Genomic DNA, 16,500 nt, shown 5'->3' on the forward strand with positions numbered 1-16,500 from the left:
CCATCTCTATGACACTCTTCTATTATGTATGTACATGAATATACTACTAAGCCTCAGAGTATTCCTTTACTGGTTTACTTTCTGGCTCCTCAGAAAGAGTAGAAGCTTCTTCCACACAGGGACTGGCTTCTCTCTTGGTATCCCCAGCACTTAGCATTGTGTTTGCTTCCATAAGATCAATGTCTAATAAACTGACTTAGAACTATCTCACAGTACTTCAGCTCACCAGTTAATACACCAGAGGAAAAAAGGTCAGGCTTCAGCCAAAACAATGCTTCCATATCCTCTGAATTTTATACTGTGTGCATATGTTTATGCTTTTAACTTTCATTTATAAAGCAATATGGTTACACTGTGCAAATCACAAAGAGCAAATGGGTACTTAAGATATGTGTTAAGATTAAATTTCCAGTGAGAGAATTACATACAAATTTTAAAAGTGCTCAACCTCAAACAATGTAAGGTGAAAATCACATGTTCCAAAAATCTGTCAGATGATACAGCAGATATAACTTTGTCAGATAGCTGACAAAGACATATACCTAGGATGCCAGTGAAAAATTATTTCATGAAGGGTTCATGGATGGCTCAATAGGTAGAGCATGTGACTCTTGAACACAGGGTCATGAGTTCAAGCCCCAGGATGCGGGTTGAGTTTACTTAAAAAAAAAAAAAAAAAAAAAGTAATAGTAAGACATGAAAAAAAATTTTCATGAAATACAAGTGAAAAAAAACATGAATACATAATATTAGGATTTAATGTTAAATCAGTAAAAAAAAAAATTACAAAAAACATCTGATCATTTCACTTAGATCTCCAGAAATTTACATATTTATGTCAGCAACAAATCTCTCTTGAAATTAGACAAACAGAGGATAGCCTTTCATTTGGGGTTTGCCATATATCTGGGTATATATATATATGGTCATTTTAGTTACACAGAGGCAGGGAGGCTTTTTCCTTTAAAAAGGCTTCATATATTGTTCAAACTTAAGAAACTTCCAACCCTTCTCTCTCCTTCAACTGCAAACATCCCATCAGTCAACCGAAAACCCCTACAGGTTCCATATAATTGATACCACTCCTAACCATCCTGTTCACTCTATGTCCATTGCTATAATCTTAGTTCAAGCCTTCACCTCTTACATGAACTAGTACATCTCTCTGCTCTTTGTCATGCTCCCTCTGATACACCTTCTACACTGCAAAATAATGTAAATTTGATTGTCTTCCTCTGTATCAACAGTTCTGCACTGCTGACTGGAAGTTTTCATCTCTCTCAAGCTGCCATTAAGATCTGGTCCTTGTTGGGATGCCTGGGTGGCTCAGTCGGTTAAGTGTCCGACTCTTGGTTTTGGCTCAGGTCATGATCTCATGGTTCATGATTTTCAGCCCTGCATCAGGCTCTGCACTGACAATGTGGAGCCTGCTTGGGATTCTCTGTCTCCCTCTCTCTCTGCCTCTCCCCTGCTCATGCTCTCTCAAAATAAATAAACTAAAAAAAAAAAAAAAAAGATTTGGCACTTATTTATTACTGCTTTCAAACGATACCCCTCCACTCTCTCTCACCCTATACTATTCCCTCCAGCCACACAGGTGGTATATCCTACCTAGCAGAGCCCTTGGTGGTACTTTTCTTGGCATAATATGGATAGTGATACCATCAAATGAGTCCCTTCATTTTTCTTAGAAACACACCAAATAATGACCTTTCTGATAAGTTTTGGACCCTCTCACCCCTCCTCACCCTGAAGTAGATACAAATAGACACTTTTCCAGTCAGTCTCAATCTCTATCCTTGTCTCTGCTAGCTTTCCTACCTTGCAAACTTTAAAAACTCACTGAACTTGCCCAGTTCTCACTTTCTCATACCAGTTATCTCTCCCTAAGTTCCCAATCAAGCTGAACTAAAAATTCTCCAGTTCTAGTATGTACAAATTTACCTTCTCACCAATTAATAAGAACACTTTTAAAAAATGAAATTTCAAAACACAAACAAATGCAACTTTTTGAGGGGAAGGAGGAGTTCAAATATCCCAATAGCCAACCTTACATTAGCTAATCTCAGGGCAAACCCAGCACAAATCTGATGAACAATTTCAAGACTCATGTGCTTCCATATTTCTCATAAAACCTAAGGCTTTGTTTTAGTGCCTTCCTTATATTTTTCCATTATGTCCAGTTACAGTGTATTGTATTAGTTATACTTCTTAAATGCTAGCCTATAAGTTCAGTGTCTATTGTACTCCATTTTAATTTACTTACCTACGCAGCAACTTCTAAAAGTTAAAAGGTTCCTACAAATAGACTCCTCTGGCTGCTTATTCTAGCAAAGAGATGCATGAACTGTTACATTATCTACCAATCTTTTCCTTTTCAGAGAACGAAATGGCTGAGTTCATATCATTTTTGGCTCTTGTCTTTCTAGGTGCTCACAACAAACTAAAGCACCATAAAGAGCACAAAGAACTTGTTGGTGGGGGAGTGAAACTCCCTCTACCATAATCCAACCAATGCTCGCTGCTTTCACCCCTTCTGAAATGTGTTCATAAGGAAATTCAACTTAAAAATGACCACTGCATACAAATAGTTGCCATCCTCTCCACCACCCTCCAGCTATCACAACTCCAACGCCAATGACATGGGAATCCTTTGGAGAATTTGTGGGCTCTGAAGTAAAATAAAAGATGCTGTTAAAATTGGGAATTTGTAAAGCCAATCCTCAAGTAAGCTAGCCTGTCAACAATATGGTCTGCCTATCCTAAAAGTCTTTTCATAGGTGCCTAAATTTTTCTTTTACTTTATTATGCTGCCTAAAATACAACCACCTAAGTAAGAGATTACAAACATGCTTTTTAAAATGATAAACACCTGGGGCGCCTGGGTGGCGCAGTCGGTTAGACGTCCGACTTCAGCCAGGTCACGATCTCGCGGTCCGGGAGTTCGAGCCCCGCGTCAGGCTCTGGGCTGATGGCTCAGAGCCTGGAGCCTGTTTCTGATTCTGTGTGTCTCTCTCTCTCTGCCCCTCCCCCGTTCATGCTCTGTCTCTCTCTGTCCCAAAAATAAATAAACGTTGAAAAAAAAATAAAATGATAAACACCTACTCAACAATTAAGGATGTATCAATTATTTTACAATGTGAATTAATTCAATCATATTGCTTCTCCCTAAAACTCACTAAGAGATGAAGGTTAAGACACCTTCAGGAAGCTGGGTCAGGAAAAAAGAGATGTAAGTAGCTTTACCATCCCAGGTACCTTTTGGAGGAGAGCTAAGAAAGGTCTACATGAAGTGCCACATAGGGATGGGAATAAGATACTCGGTACCTGGAGACAGAGACACCAAACAGCTGTAATAAAGTTACCAAAACTTTTCCTCTGGCCAGTCCTAGAGAATAACATTTTTTTTTTAAGTTTATTTGCTTATCTTGAGAGAGAGAGAGAGAGAGAGAGAGAGAAAACACGCACATACATATACCCAAACAGGGGAAGGGCAGAGAGAGAGAGAGAATCCTAAGCAGGCTCTGTGCTGCCAGCATGGAGCCCGATAAAGGGGTTGATCCCACAAACCATGAGATCGTGACCTGAGCCAAAATCAAGAGTTGGCCACCCAACCAACCTAGCCACCCAGGCACCCTGAGGATAACATTTTTCATATTCCCTTTAGTTCTCAGGCTAGGGAGTATAACATAGATATTAAGAGCCTAGATACTACTCAGATAAACCTGAATTTGACTTCTAGTTCTTTCATTCACTAGTTTTATGACTTTGATCTAGTTACTAATTTCTCTAGCTCTCAGTTTCCTCAGTTATAAAATGAAGATATTATCAACTTCAGGAAATACTTGTGTAGATTAAGAAAATTCACAGAAGGGCACCTGGGTGGTTCAGTCGGTTGAGTATGTGATTTTACCTCAGGTCACAATCTCACGGTTCATGAGTTCGAGCCCCAGGTGGGCTTGCTGCTGTCAGCCTGTCAGTGCAAAGCCTGGTTCACATCCTCTGTCCCCCTCTCTCTTTGCCCCTCCTCCGCTTCTGCTCTCTTTCTCTCTCAAAAAATAAATAAAAACATTAAAAAAAAAAAGAAAATTCACATTAAAGAACTTGGCACAGTTCTTTATTGGCAAACAGGCAGGCAGAGTAAGAAATCTCACAGTTTCCTTTCCCTCATTCATCTGATGTATGAACATGTACTTCACTCATGTTAAACACTCATTTTTTGGGGCGCCTGGGTGGCGCAGTCGGTTAAGCGTCCGACTTCAGCCAGGTCACGATCTTGCGGTCCGTGAGTTCGAGCCCCGCGTCAGGCTCTGGGCTGATGGCTCAGAGCCTGGAGCCTGTTTCCGATTCTGTGTCTCCCTCTCTCTCTGCCCCTCCCCCATTCATGCTCTGTCTCTCTCTGTCCCAAAAATAAATAAACGTTGAAAAAAAAATTAAAAAAAAAAAAACACTCATTTTTTTTAAAGCAGGAGTAAAATAAGAACTATCATTCTAGAAAAAGTGAATGTTATAAAGAATGAAACAATACCAAAAGAGATCTGCTTTAAAGAAATTTATAACATGGGGTGCCTGGATGGCTCAGTTGGTTAAGCGCCTGACTTTGGCTCAGGTCATGATCTCACGGCCCGTGGGTTCGAGCCTCACATTGGGCTCTATGCTGACAGCTTGGGAGCCTGGAGTCTGCAGCCTGCTTCGGAGTCTGTGTCTCCCTCTCTCTCTGCCCCTCCCCCCTGCCCATGCTCTGTCTCTCAAAAGTAAATAAAAACATTAAAAAAAAAATTTATAACTATGCAGCATGCCAGTATGACTGAGAAGCATCAGGAGCTGATATAGAAACAACAGAAAACTTAATAAAAGTATAGGTAAGTATTCCAAAATCTCCTAGGTCCATAGGTTTATTGAACTTTATGAAAAGGGCTTCTAAAGGGAATTCTTTAAAGTCATGCTTAAAGGGAGTGACTTTAAGACACAAAAATAAAGCCCTAATAAAGGAAATATAACTGTGATATTTTAGGGGCAGATGGTGTCAACACTTGAGGCCTAGAATTGCCATCCTATTTATAATCCTTACTTAACCATTTGATGTCAGAATCTAAGCTGTAGGCAGCATATCCCAGAGATGGCCCTATCATATCTCTGCTGACAATCTGACAGGACAACCTGCATCACTGGAGCTTGTCAGGATAGTGACCTGTAAGAGTGTTTCAAAAAAGAAAAAAAAAAAGAGGGGCCTCTACCCATGAATATTTATTTTTTAAGGGAAGTACATGCTAAATCCTGGCAAGACTGAAGAAGGTAGTATTAGAGAGGGACCAAAGAAACAAAGTACACCATTCACTTTCTGAAATAAAGCCAAATTATCTGAGTCATCTTGCTCCTATAATCATTCTTGGTGTATCACTTGTATCATTTAGTGTATCATTTTAGAAACAGAAGACAACAGAGAGATAATTAAAGGTTCCAGTGGTTCTTTATGTTGGGAAGTAGTAGAGGTATTTAGTAATGTGAGAGACCATTTTTGGTGTTTCATGACTGGAGGCTGGGGGAGCACTACTGGCATTTAGTGGAGAAAAGCCAGGGATGTTATAGCATATTGAAAAATGCCTCCCCTTCCCCAAAGACTGCTCACACCTTCATTTCAGACTCACCACCTCCAGAACTGTAAGAGAATAAATGTGTGTTAAGCCATGCAGTTTGTGGTAATTTGTTATAGCAGCCACTGGAAACGAATACAAATGCCAAATCTTCTGCAACAGATGGAACAATCCTATACAATAAAAAATTGTCCCAGCCAAAATGCCAGTAACACTCCCACTGAATTAAACAGAAGAATATGAAGAAGTGAAGGTTAACTGAGAAGGCAGAGGAAAAGTATGGAGGACTAAATGATACGTAGGGGAAAGAAACAGTAGTCAACAAGTTTAATCAAGTTGCAAGTTTTACCCATATATTCAGAGATAATAGGTATTTTTGATGGGTCAGCTATAAAAAATGTGAAGCTTATTACATTCAGAATAAAAACATACCTTTTTTAAAGGGAAGGGGAACTAATAACGCAAGTTTGCAGATTTATTTTTTTGTTTTTTTTTAAGTTTATTGAGAGAGAGAGAGAGAGAGAGAGAGAGAGAGAGAGAGGGAGAGAGAGAGAATGAATCCCAAGTAGGCTCTGTGCTGTCAGCGCAGAGCCCAACACAGGGTTCAACTTCACAAACCATGAGATGACCTGAGCCAAAATCAAGAGTCAGACATTTAACTGACTGAGCCGCCCAGGCACCCCACAAGTTTGCAGATTTATATTATCTGTATAGTTGTTTAAATAGGCTTATTTTGAAGTCTCAGTATTATAGACAGCAACAGGATAGCTTAATCTAACCTTGCATCTTAGTGTGTTTGGGATGCTATAACAAAAATACCATTGACTGGGTGGCTTAAACAACATTTATGTCTCACAGTTCTGGAGGCTGGGAAGTCCAAGATGAAGGCCCCAGAAGATTTGGTGTGGGGTACAGGCCCGCTTCCTGGTTCAAAGACAGCTACCTTGGGGTACCCAGCTGAGTTGGTAGAGCATGCAACTCTTGATCTGAGGGTTGTGAGTTTGAGCCCCATGCTGGGCGTAAAGATAACTTTAAAAAATAAAAGAAATTGGGAGCACTCGAGTGGCTTAGTTGGTTAAGCATCTGACTCCTGATTTCAGCTTGGGTCATGATCTCAGTTTATGGAACTGAGCCCTGTGTCAGGCTCCGTGCTGATGGCACAGAGCCTGCTTGGGATCTCTCTCTCCCCCTCTCTTTGCCCCTCCCTGACTCACACACTCGCTTGCTCTCTCTCTCTCTCTCAAAATAAATAAACTTTAAAATACATAAATTTTTAGAAAACATATATAAAAAAACAAAAACAAAAACTGTTGTCTCCTTACTATGTCCTCACAGTAGGGGCAAGAAGGCTTCCTGAGGTCTCTCTTTTTTTTAAATGTTTATTTATTTTGAGAGAGAGAGACAGATCATAAGTGGGGGAGGGACAGAGAGAGAGGGAGACAGAGACTCTGAAGCAGGCTCCAGACTCTGAGCTGTCAGCACAGAGCCCGATGCAGAGGTTCAAACCCACGAACCGTGAGATCGTGACCTGAGCCGAAGTCAGACACTTAACCAACTGAGCCACCCAGGCACCCCTCCTGGGGTATCTTTTTTAAGGATACTAGTCGTCCTCATGAGAGCTCCATCCTCATGACCTAATCACTTTCCAAAGGCCCCCACCTCCTGATACCATCACACTGGGGGTTTAGGATATCAACATATGAAACGTTGGGGGGGGGGGACGGAGGGAACACAAAAATTCAATCTGTAATCAATGGCAGGAGCCCCACTCTACTGTTTCTCACTACATACACTCTTTTTATTATACCCCTATCTTTTCTTCCTTCTATCTATTTTAAGCTTACTAATGGCACCAAAGTACATTGTTTAACCCATCCTATGGTACACAATTTACCAGTCCCCATTTCTTTGCTGTGGCCTCTTAGTTCACACTCTCTCCATTACTGTTATGATATGGGAAATAGCCCTAACGCAGTCCACATCTCCACTACAGCTGGAAGAGTCAAGAGATTCTTCAAACTATAGTAGTCCCTTATGCCTTTTTTCTACATTACTTTCCAGTGCCAAAAAAATGACAGTCTCTCCACTACTATCAAGGAGCCAAAGTATAGCAGTCACAGAGACAGAGACAGATAAAAAGAAAGAAAAGAAAGAATCCCTCTATAGAGCCCTTCTTATCCCAGAAGGATAGAGAAGAGAAATGACAGAGACACAAAGAGACTCCTTTTTGGTTCTACAGTCCCCCAGAAATAATAACAAAATAAGCTAGACTGTCCACCTAGGAAACAGGAGTGGGTGATAGTTGCAAGAAATACGGTGTCTCATCAGTATCCCATCCTGAAGTTCTTAAGCATTCAGGAATAGAAAGCATTACAAAAACCTTTATACCCAGAAAACTAAATTTACTAAGTATAAGAGGAATGAAATGATTAGGTTCGGGGACAGATAAACAAAGATAATTTTTGTTGGATCAACAAAAAGGAAACTAGAGTGAGGTAGTAGTAGTGATATGGTGAAAAATGCATGGGCCTAGGAGTAAAGACACCAGAATTCTAGTCCTTGTTCTGCCATTATCTAAGACCAGTGTTACTCAAAGTGTGGGCTTCACACCAGCTATCTCTAGTCCATGACAAGATTAAAACAGAAATTCCGGTGCAAGCATTTAGAAATTTTTATGACAATTTGATAGAGTAATTTTATGTCTGTGGAATTAAAAGTTCAGGCTTGAAAAATTTATGGATGGCAAATTACCATATGAAAAAATGCCCAGTATCATTAGTCACTAGGGAAATTCAAATTAAAACCACAATACTATACTATTATACACCTATTAAAATGACTACAAAAAATTAAAACTACCAAATGGGTAACTCAACTCTCATATATTACTGATGGGAATGCAGAATTGTAATCATGACCTTGGAAAACTGGCAATTTCTTAAAGTTATACACCTATCACATAATCCAATAATCCCACTCTAGGTATTTATCCAAGAGAAACAAAAACTTACATTCACACATTGTACACTAATGTTTTTAGCAACTTTATTTATAATCTCACAAAGTGGAAACAACACAACTACCCATTTACTTAATGAATGGATAAACAAATTGTAGTACATTCATTCAATGGTATACTATTCACCAAAAAAAAGGGGCAGGAACTACGCATACCACAATGATATGAATGAATTTCAAATGCTAAGTGAAAAGAAGCCAGACTCAAAAGGCTACATACTGTGATTCCATTTATATTACATTCTAGAAAAGAAAAACAACAGACAAAAAGATTAGGCTACAGGTGGGGGGAAGGGTTGACTACAAAGGGGCAGGAGAAATTTTCTGAGGATGACAGAATTGTTTTGCATCTTCACTGTGGTTACAGAATTGTACACACTTATCAAAACTTATAACCACACACTAAAAAGGGCAGATTGTACTGCATGCAAATTGTACCTTAATTTTGAAAAGAATTTGGGCTTATATTTTGTATGTGTTTTTATTTCATTTTCAAGCCATTAATTTTTATTGTATTTTATAAAAGTGCTGGTACACAAATGGAAATTTTTTAAAAAAAGGTCCTTTCCTCCAAGTAAGTTTGAGGAGCACTGACCTAGACATATAACCCCAAGTCACTTTACTTTCATTTGATAAACTCAGAAATGGGTCAAGATGGTTTTTAATATATCTTCCAGCCCTGACCCCCCCCCAAAAAAAAACAACAAAAACAAAAACTATGAATGTTAAATGATTTCTGGTTTCCTCAAATGCCTACATAATACGAGTTACTTCCATACTCCTAATGTTGGAAGCACCGTCACATTCTCCTGGTTTTCCTCCTATACCTTTGGTTTCTTTGGAGTCTTCTCTGTACTTTTTCCTTTGCAGTGCGTCAGAGTAAGTGTTCCTTCAACTTTGGGTCCTGGAGCCTACTGTTTCCTCACAGTACACTCTCCCCTGCAAGAAGCTATCTACTTTTAATAGCTTCAACCGCCATCACTATGACTCCTCAGATGTCTCTTCTCTTTCCAGACCAATACTCATTTGCTTATTGAACAGCTCTACTTGGAAGTCTATCTAAAACCGAACTAATCATCTTCTCCCCAAACCTCTCCTACTATCCCGTAACATTCACAAATAGCACCTTTATATACCTAGATGTCTGAAACAGAATCCTAAGCTTCATTCTGACTCCTGTGACTTTTTCCCATCTTTCTTCCCTTATCTTCCACTTCTCTGCCACAACCTTATTTCAAGACACCAGTATCTTCCTTGGATTAATGCAACAGTCTTCTACTCATCTCTATGCCTACCCCTTCTCCACTATAAGCAAGTAGCTCTTTCTAAAAAAAAAAACCAAAATCTGGTTATGTCACTCCTCCAATTAAATTTTTCATTGACTCCCCCTACACTTGGGATACAGCCAAGATTTCTTAACATGGGTTACAGGCCTTTCCTAATCTGGCACCTGCCCTCTTATCTCTTCAGCTCAATTTACTGCATCTCCCACTAGCTATGCCCTATTCATTTGGAATTATCAATTCCCTAAACCTATTGTCTCTCCTTTCTTGTCTGTATATGTATATATCTGTCCCTCTCTCTTTCTGCCCTTCCTCCTTCAGGCCTTTGTACATGTTCCTCCTGTCAGAAACATCTCTCCTCTAGGTTTAGCTAGAAACTTATTTCTTCTAGGAAGCCTTTCTTTACCTCCATGTTTTGTGCTCCCATAATAGCTCCCTACCATTCTCCAACTGTATTGTAACACCTATTTGTGTCTGTATTCTCATTAACTTTTATGCTTTTTGAGCATAGACACCTTGTCTTGCTCACAGTAGTATCCCCCAGATCTGAACCATGCCTGGCACACAGCAGTCTATCATATTAAGTTTATTAGTAAGATTCCATTCACAACTCAAAATTTATTTTTTTTTAATTTTTTTCTAATGTTTTATTATGTTTGAGAGACAGAGAAACAGAGTGTGAGCAGTGGAGGGGCAGGGGGAGAGGGACACAGAATCCAAAGCAAGCTCCAGGCACTGAGCTGTCAGCATGGAGCCTGACACGGGGCTCAAACTCCCGAACTGTGAGACCATGACCTGAGCCGAAGTCTGACGCTCAACCGACTGAGCCACCCAGGTGCCCAAAGACACTACTACTACTTTTTTTTTTTTAATGTTTATTCATTTTTGAGAGAGAGAGAGAATGTGAGTGGGGGAGGCAAAGAGAGAGAGGGAGACGCATAATCCAAAGCAGGCTCCAGGCTCTGAGCTGTCAGCACAGAGCCTTACATGGGACTTGAACTCACAAACCGCAAGATCATAACCTGAGCCAAAGTCAGACATTTAACCAACTGAGCCACCCAGGTGCCCCCACAACTCAAAATTTATGCCTCTCTAACTTCTGCTCAAACATAATCACCTTCTGAAATAGTTTTTAAAATTCCAAGAGTTGTCTCTTGATATCTAGAACACTTACAACCACCATTTCTGACAGAGAAACACATTTTAATATTAACCAAAGAGAAATAAATTGTAGAAAAGAGTATGTATAGAAATTAGCCACAAAGCCAAATACTACACACATCAGTTTTCTAATTTCTGTAACTAATATGCGTTCATTCAACAATTTTAGAGAGAGATTAAACTAAGGTCTCTTCTATAACTGAGATTCTATAGTTTCATTAAGTGGAGCATAAGGGTGGCTCAGCCGGTTGAGCATCCAACTCTTGATTTCAGCTCAGGTCATGATCTCAGAGTTGTGAGATAGAGCCCCCATCACCTCCCCCCACCATGCCCCCTGTCAGTCTCTGTGCTGAGCATGGAGCCTGCTTAAGATTCTCTCTCTCTCTCTCTCTCTCTCTCTCTCTCTCTCTCTGCTCTTCTCCCCCACTTGCACGCGCTCTCTCTCTCTAAAATAAAAAAGTATATAAATTTAATTAAGTATGTGAATGCCTACTATGCACAAAACTTTACAGAATTCTATCCTAACAACCTTTTGTACTCTCTCAGCCTCCACTTTCTACTCCCTCACAGTTTGTCCTTACCTTCTATTGCCTGTTTATTTCTTCACCAATTCTATAGCATCTACGTATCTTTCATCTAATGAAATTATTCTGATTACATCTGTGCATTTTGTCTATGTGTGCCTGAATGTTAGCCTAAGCTGGTGTTAATGGGATACTGCCATGGTTCAAAACATTTTTTTAATATTTATTTATTTATTTAAATTTTAGTCCTTTTTAAAAAAAGTTTTTATTTATTCATTTAAGTAATTTCTATACCCAACTTGGGGCTCGAACTCATGACCCTGAGATCAAGAGTCACACACACTTAGGACTAAGCCAGCCAAGCGCCCCGGTTCAAAACATTTTTAAAAGTTGTTCTTTTGGAGGGCATTGGGGGGGGGGGGGGGGGCGGCGGCCCATGTTGGGTATAGAAATTACTTAAATAATTTTTTTATTGTTCTTTTAGATTTACCTTCAGATCTAGCAGCACATTCCTTCCTCATGTTTTGAGGACTAATGTGACTTTTGAAAGCAGTCAGCAGTCATTCAAACCCAAGTATGATGAATATCAAGAGAGATCAAACTGAATAATACTGCAAAATGTAGTAGACTATAAAGTAACAGGACTGGTTTTCTATGCAGCTTCAAATGATTCCAACATCATCAATGGTAAAGGTATATAGTTTCTCAATGTTGATTATTTTCAAAGACTATCACTTCCCTTGGCTACTTGGTTATCAGAGTTTGATCACAGAAAAAATGTTTATGATGTAATATTAATTGAAAATCTTACAGTTCTAAATTATGTATACTATGATCTACAACATAAAAATAAGAAAAAGTAAAAATAAAAGTATGCAAACATGATTTGGAAGATAGTATGTAAATAAATAATGCTGCTGTGAGAGATTAGCTTTAACTTCTTTCAAAATCATTTCATGTTGTGATTTTTTTTGTGTGTGTGATTTTGAATTTTTTTTAGTGTTTATTTTTGAGACAGAGAGACAGAGCATGAGTGGGGGAGGGGCAGAGAGAGAGACAGAGGAAGACACAGAATCTGAAGCAGGTTCCAGACTCCACGCTGTCAGCACAGAGCCCAACGTGGGGCTTGACCTGAGCTGAAGTCGGACACTTAACCAACTAAGCCACCCAGGCACCCTGTGTGTATGATTTTTTTTAATAATTTTTTTTTTTTTTTTAAATCAGAGTCAGGGTGCCTGGCAGGCTCAGTTGGTAAAGCACGTGACCCTTAATCTTAGGGTCACGAGTTCAAGCCCCAAGTTGGGTATGGAGCCTATTTAAAAATAAATACAAATTTTAAAAATAAAACAAAATACTAAAAACAGAACAAAATGAGGGCTGATGGGAGGTGGGAGGGAGGGGAGGGTGGGTGATGGGTATTGAAGAGGGCTTCTTTTGGGATGAGCACTGGGTGTTGTATGGAAACCAATTTGACAATAAATTTCATATATTTAAAAAATAAAATAAAATAAAATAAAATAAAATAAAATAAAATAAAATAAAATAAGATAAAATAAAATAAAATAAAATAAAAACCAGAGTCATTACACCCGACGCTAATATAACGTGTGTCAACTAAACTCAGAGAAAAAAAAATTCAGAGCCATTATTTCATACCCATATATCATATACATTTGTTCTTCTTAGCAAGAAATAAGACTTAAAATTCTTTCAGTTTTCTGTTTCTAAATGCCACAGGAAAGGTAAGGCTCACATTTTTGAAAATATATTGCTTTAACCAGAATGTTGAGCGTCCAGGTAAGTAAAATCTTTCTGAAATCAGAGCATAAGCTCTTAAGGTCAGTTTAATTCATTCAGCAATGAAAAAATATCAAATACCCTTTTGTCATAAATACTACAATTTAAAATATACGTGAACAGAACCCCAAACTATCTTTTTAAAATATATCGAAAAGGCGGCGCCTGGCTGGCTCAGTCAATAGAGCTTGATCTGAGGGTCATGAGTTTGAGCCCCACATTAAGGGCAGAGCTCACTAAAATAAAATAAAATAAAGTAAAGTAAAGTAAAATAGAAATGTGAAAAAGACTAAAGGGGTCAATCATGTGTTTCTAACAGTTAATTACTCTCTTGTAAAAAAAAAAAAAAAAAAAACCCAAAATTATTAATAGAGATTCAGAATACATCAAGGACAATCTAAGATATTTTCCCTTCTGCAGACTTCCAGATACACTGTTTACTAAGGATCTCCAACATAATTCAGGAATAGAAAGGCCTGTGACCAAGAAATAAGCCATGTGGGCTAGCAAACAAACAGATTTAAAGCAAATAAGTGAGCCATTTTATCTCATCACACTTTGGGTTTTGTCCCAAAAAGTTCCATTAGAAGTAATAACATGAGGTTCTGAGTTCCTGAAGGGGTGGTTGTTACTATAAAAACAGTCTGGGGCGCCTGGGTGGCGCAGTCGGTTAAGCGTCCGACTTCAGCCAGGTCACGATCTCGCGGTCCGTGAGTTCGAGCCCCGCGTCGGGCTCTGGGCTGATGGCTCGGAGCCTGGAGCCTGTTTCCGATTCTGTGTCTCCCTCTCTCTCTCTGCCCCTCCCCCGTTCATGCTCTGTCTCTCTCTGTCCCAAAAATAAATAAACGTTGAAAAAAAAAATTAAAAAAAAAAAAAAACAGTCTGAGTTCCTGAAGTGGTGGTAATTAGCATAAAAAACTGAAATTAAATAGGTGGCATCTTAAATCAACTCCATAAAAATCTAAAGATTAATAACAATTACTTCCATATCTGACTCACTACGAAGATTTTTCTATGAAAACATAATGCTGCAACATTAACTTATATACACAATAATTTTCTAATTTTCCCAATAACTGTGATCTGCTTAGACATTGGGAAGTGTATTACATCTTTAACAGTCCAATCACAAAAGTTTTAAAACATTAAGAAAAGATGATCATTCCATTCCTCATCCCAATTTTATTACAAATCTTACTTTACCGATTTTGATGTAAACGTTTCATGCCCACCAGCTAGATAATGTATGAAACATCTAGTTGTCATTGCAGAGCAAAAGATAAAACCAGCTTTAAACTGTAAAACGGCAACTTGCATACAATCTGTCTGGTTAGAACAATATAAAATTTTACTTAACCAGATCTCATACGTCAAACTCTAGGTGCATTAACAGTAGAAACATTGTCTGCACCTAACAACCAGATAAAGTATAGATCTGCTCAGGGAGGGAACTAACATTCTAACCTCCTTCCAAAATGACAAACTAGAACGGCAAAATTACACTCAGGCACATGGAGTACTCTTCTCTCAAATCACTCCACAGAGAACTTCATCATTTGCTCCGCCCTCTAATAACTCATGCAAAAAAAGTTCAGCACCATCAGAGGGAAACAAGGCATAGAGAATTCATAGAATGGCTTAGGGCCTTTCCTCCAGGCGGTAAGAGGATCTGCGTGTGCCCTTCGCAGGGGTCCAAAGAAAAAGAATAACCGGGGGCTTGGGGAATACTGACACCCAGAAACTGACTTTCTCTCCAAGAAGTTTCTGCCGCCATCCCTATTTTATCAGCAGGAGGATCCGGCGCCATCGTCCCAGTCTTTACGATTTTATTATGGGGAGGTGGGAAACGCCACCCAGGATTCCTCCATGCCTTCCCTCTTAAGGTTGGAGGGGGGGGGGGGCTCCCCCTCATTCTTTTTCTTTAAACCTCTGTCTTGAAGGTACTCCTCAGCACCCCTCTTTACAGCGGCCTATCCCCCAGGATCGGTAAAGGCGCTGTCGAAGCCACCATCCTCGCCGTTAAGGCGGGAGGGCCCGAGCACGCCAGGGCCACGGCGATGGCTCTGAGGGGCCCAGAAAGGGGAAGGGCAGGCCAGGGACTAAGGGAGAATGACCTGACTAAGGAAGAATGGAAAAAGGAGGTGAGAAGATGCACTGCACCCCAGGGCTGCACAGAGAAGAGAAGATGATGAAGAAGGAGGAGGGCGGTGGCCCGGGTGCGGCCCCCCACCTCTCCCGCCCCCAGGTCCCCGGACCGGCGGGGGCGGATGGGATCGGCCCATTCCCCGGGTCTTAGCTGACAAGGGGGGTGGTAGGGGGGTGGGGGTGTCTCCCTCCACACTGCGAAGAGACCGAGAACAAGGCATGGGGTACGCGGGGGGGCTGTCTCCCGCCTGAACCCGGAGACCCGACGCCGTCGTCGCCTCTTCCTCAGAAGGGAGGACGGGAGGTATGGGTAAAGCCCGAGGGAGAAATGCATGAAGGTAAGGGGAAGCCCAGGGCGGAACGGCGGTCCGCTCCAGACCCCACTCTCCACCTTCCGGTAACCGCGTCTCTTACCGGTGATGGCGGTGAACTGCTGAATTAACCCCTTCAGCGCCGAGGACGCCGCGGAGCCCCCGTGGGCAGCCATCTTACCGCCGCCGCCGCTGCCGCCGAACAACAACACAGACACACACGGACCTCCCTCCCCCACCTCGCCGCGCGGTTTGCGCAGGCTCATTGACCGCCCCCAAACTCCGCCCCTCCCGCCCCGCCCCCCCCGCGGCGGTCAGCGCAGGCGCACTTCCAGGCCCGTCCGGGAGCGCTCTCTGCTCTCCGGGTTGGCTGCCCGGTTGCTGCCTGCCGGCTGCATCCTTCCTTGCAACCTCTGGTGCCTTCCTCTCCAAGCTCTAAGGCCGTTGTCACAGATGCGATATCTGTTCCTGGTTTCCGAAATAAGCTGAGGGCTCGGCAGGTAGTAGGCTCTTCGCGTTTCAGTTTCACAAGGTTTATTGACAGACCCAACTGCCGTTGACAGTTTTTCCTTCTTTTTTTTGCAGCTCTACAGCCCACTGCTAGGTTTTCCTGCAGCTCCTGTCAAAATACAAATCCTACCTCATCGCATTGAAGCGACTTTCGCAC

The 16,500-nt window shown here is 40.8% G+C and overlaps 1 protein-coding gene across 1 annotated transcript in view; it reads right to left on the bottom strand.

Moving 5' to 3' along the window:
* UBXN7 (UBX domain protein 7) overlaps positions 1 to 16,063 on the bottom strand; it is a 59,394-nt gene extending 43,331 nt beyond the window's left edge. Inside the window, exon 1 of the mRNA XM_040484854.1 lies at positions 15,937 to 16,063. Within this exon, the coding sequence (XP_040340788.1) occupies positions 15,937 to 16,009 (73 nt within the window). The 5' untranslated portion in view covers positions 16,010 to 16,063. The remainder of the gene's footprint in view (positions 1 to 15,936) is intronic.
* Between the last annotated feature and the right edge of the window lie 437 nt (positions 16,064 to 16,500).

This window comes from Herpailurus yagouaroundi, unplaced genomic scaffold (genome assembly GCF_014898765.1).
Source record: "Herpailurus yagouaroundi ecotype Mexico unplaced genomic scaffold, PumYag 162, whole genome shotgun sequence".
Classification (NCBI taxonomy): Eukaryota; Metazoa; Chordata; class Mammalia; order Carnivora; family Felidae; genus Herpailurus; species Herpailurus yagouaroundi.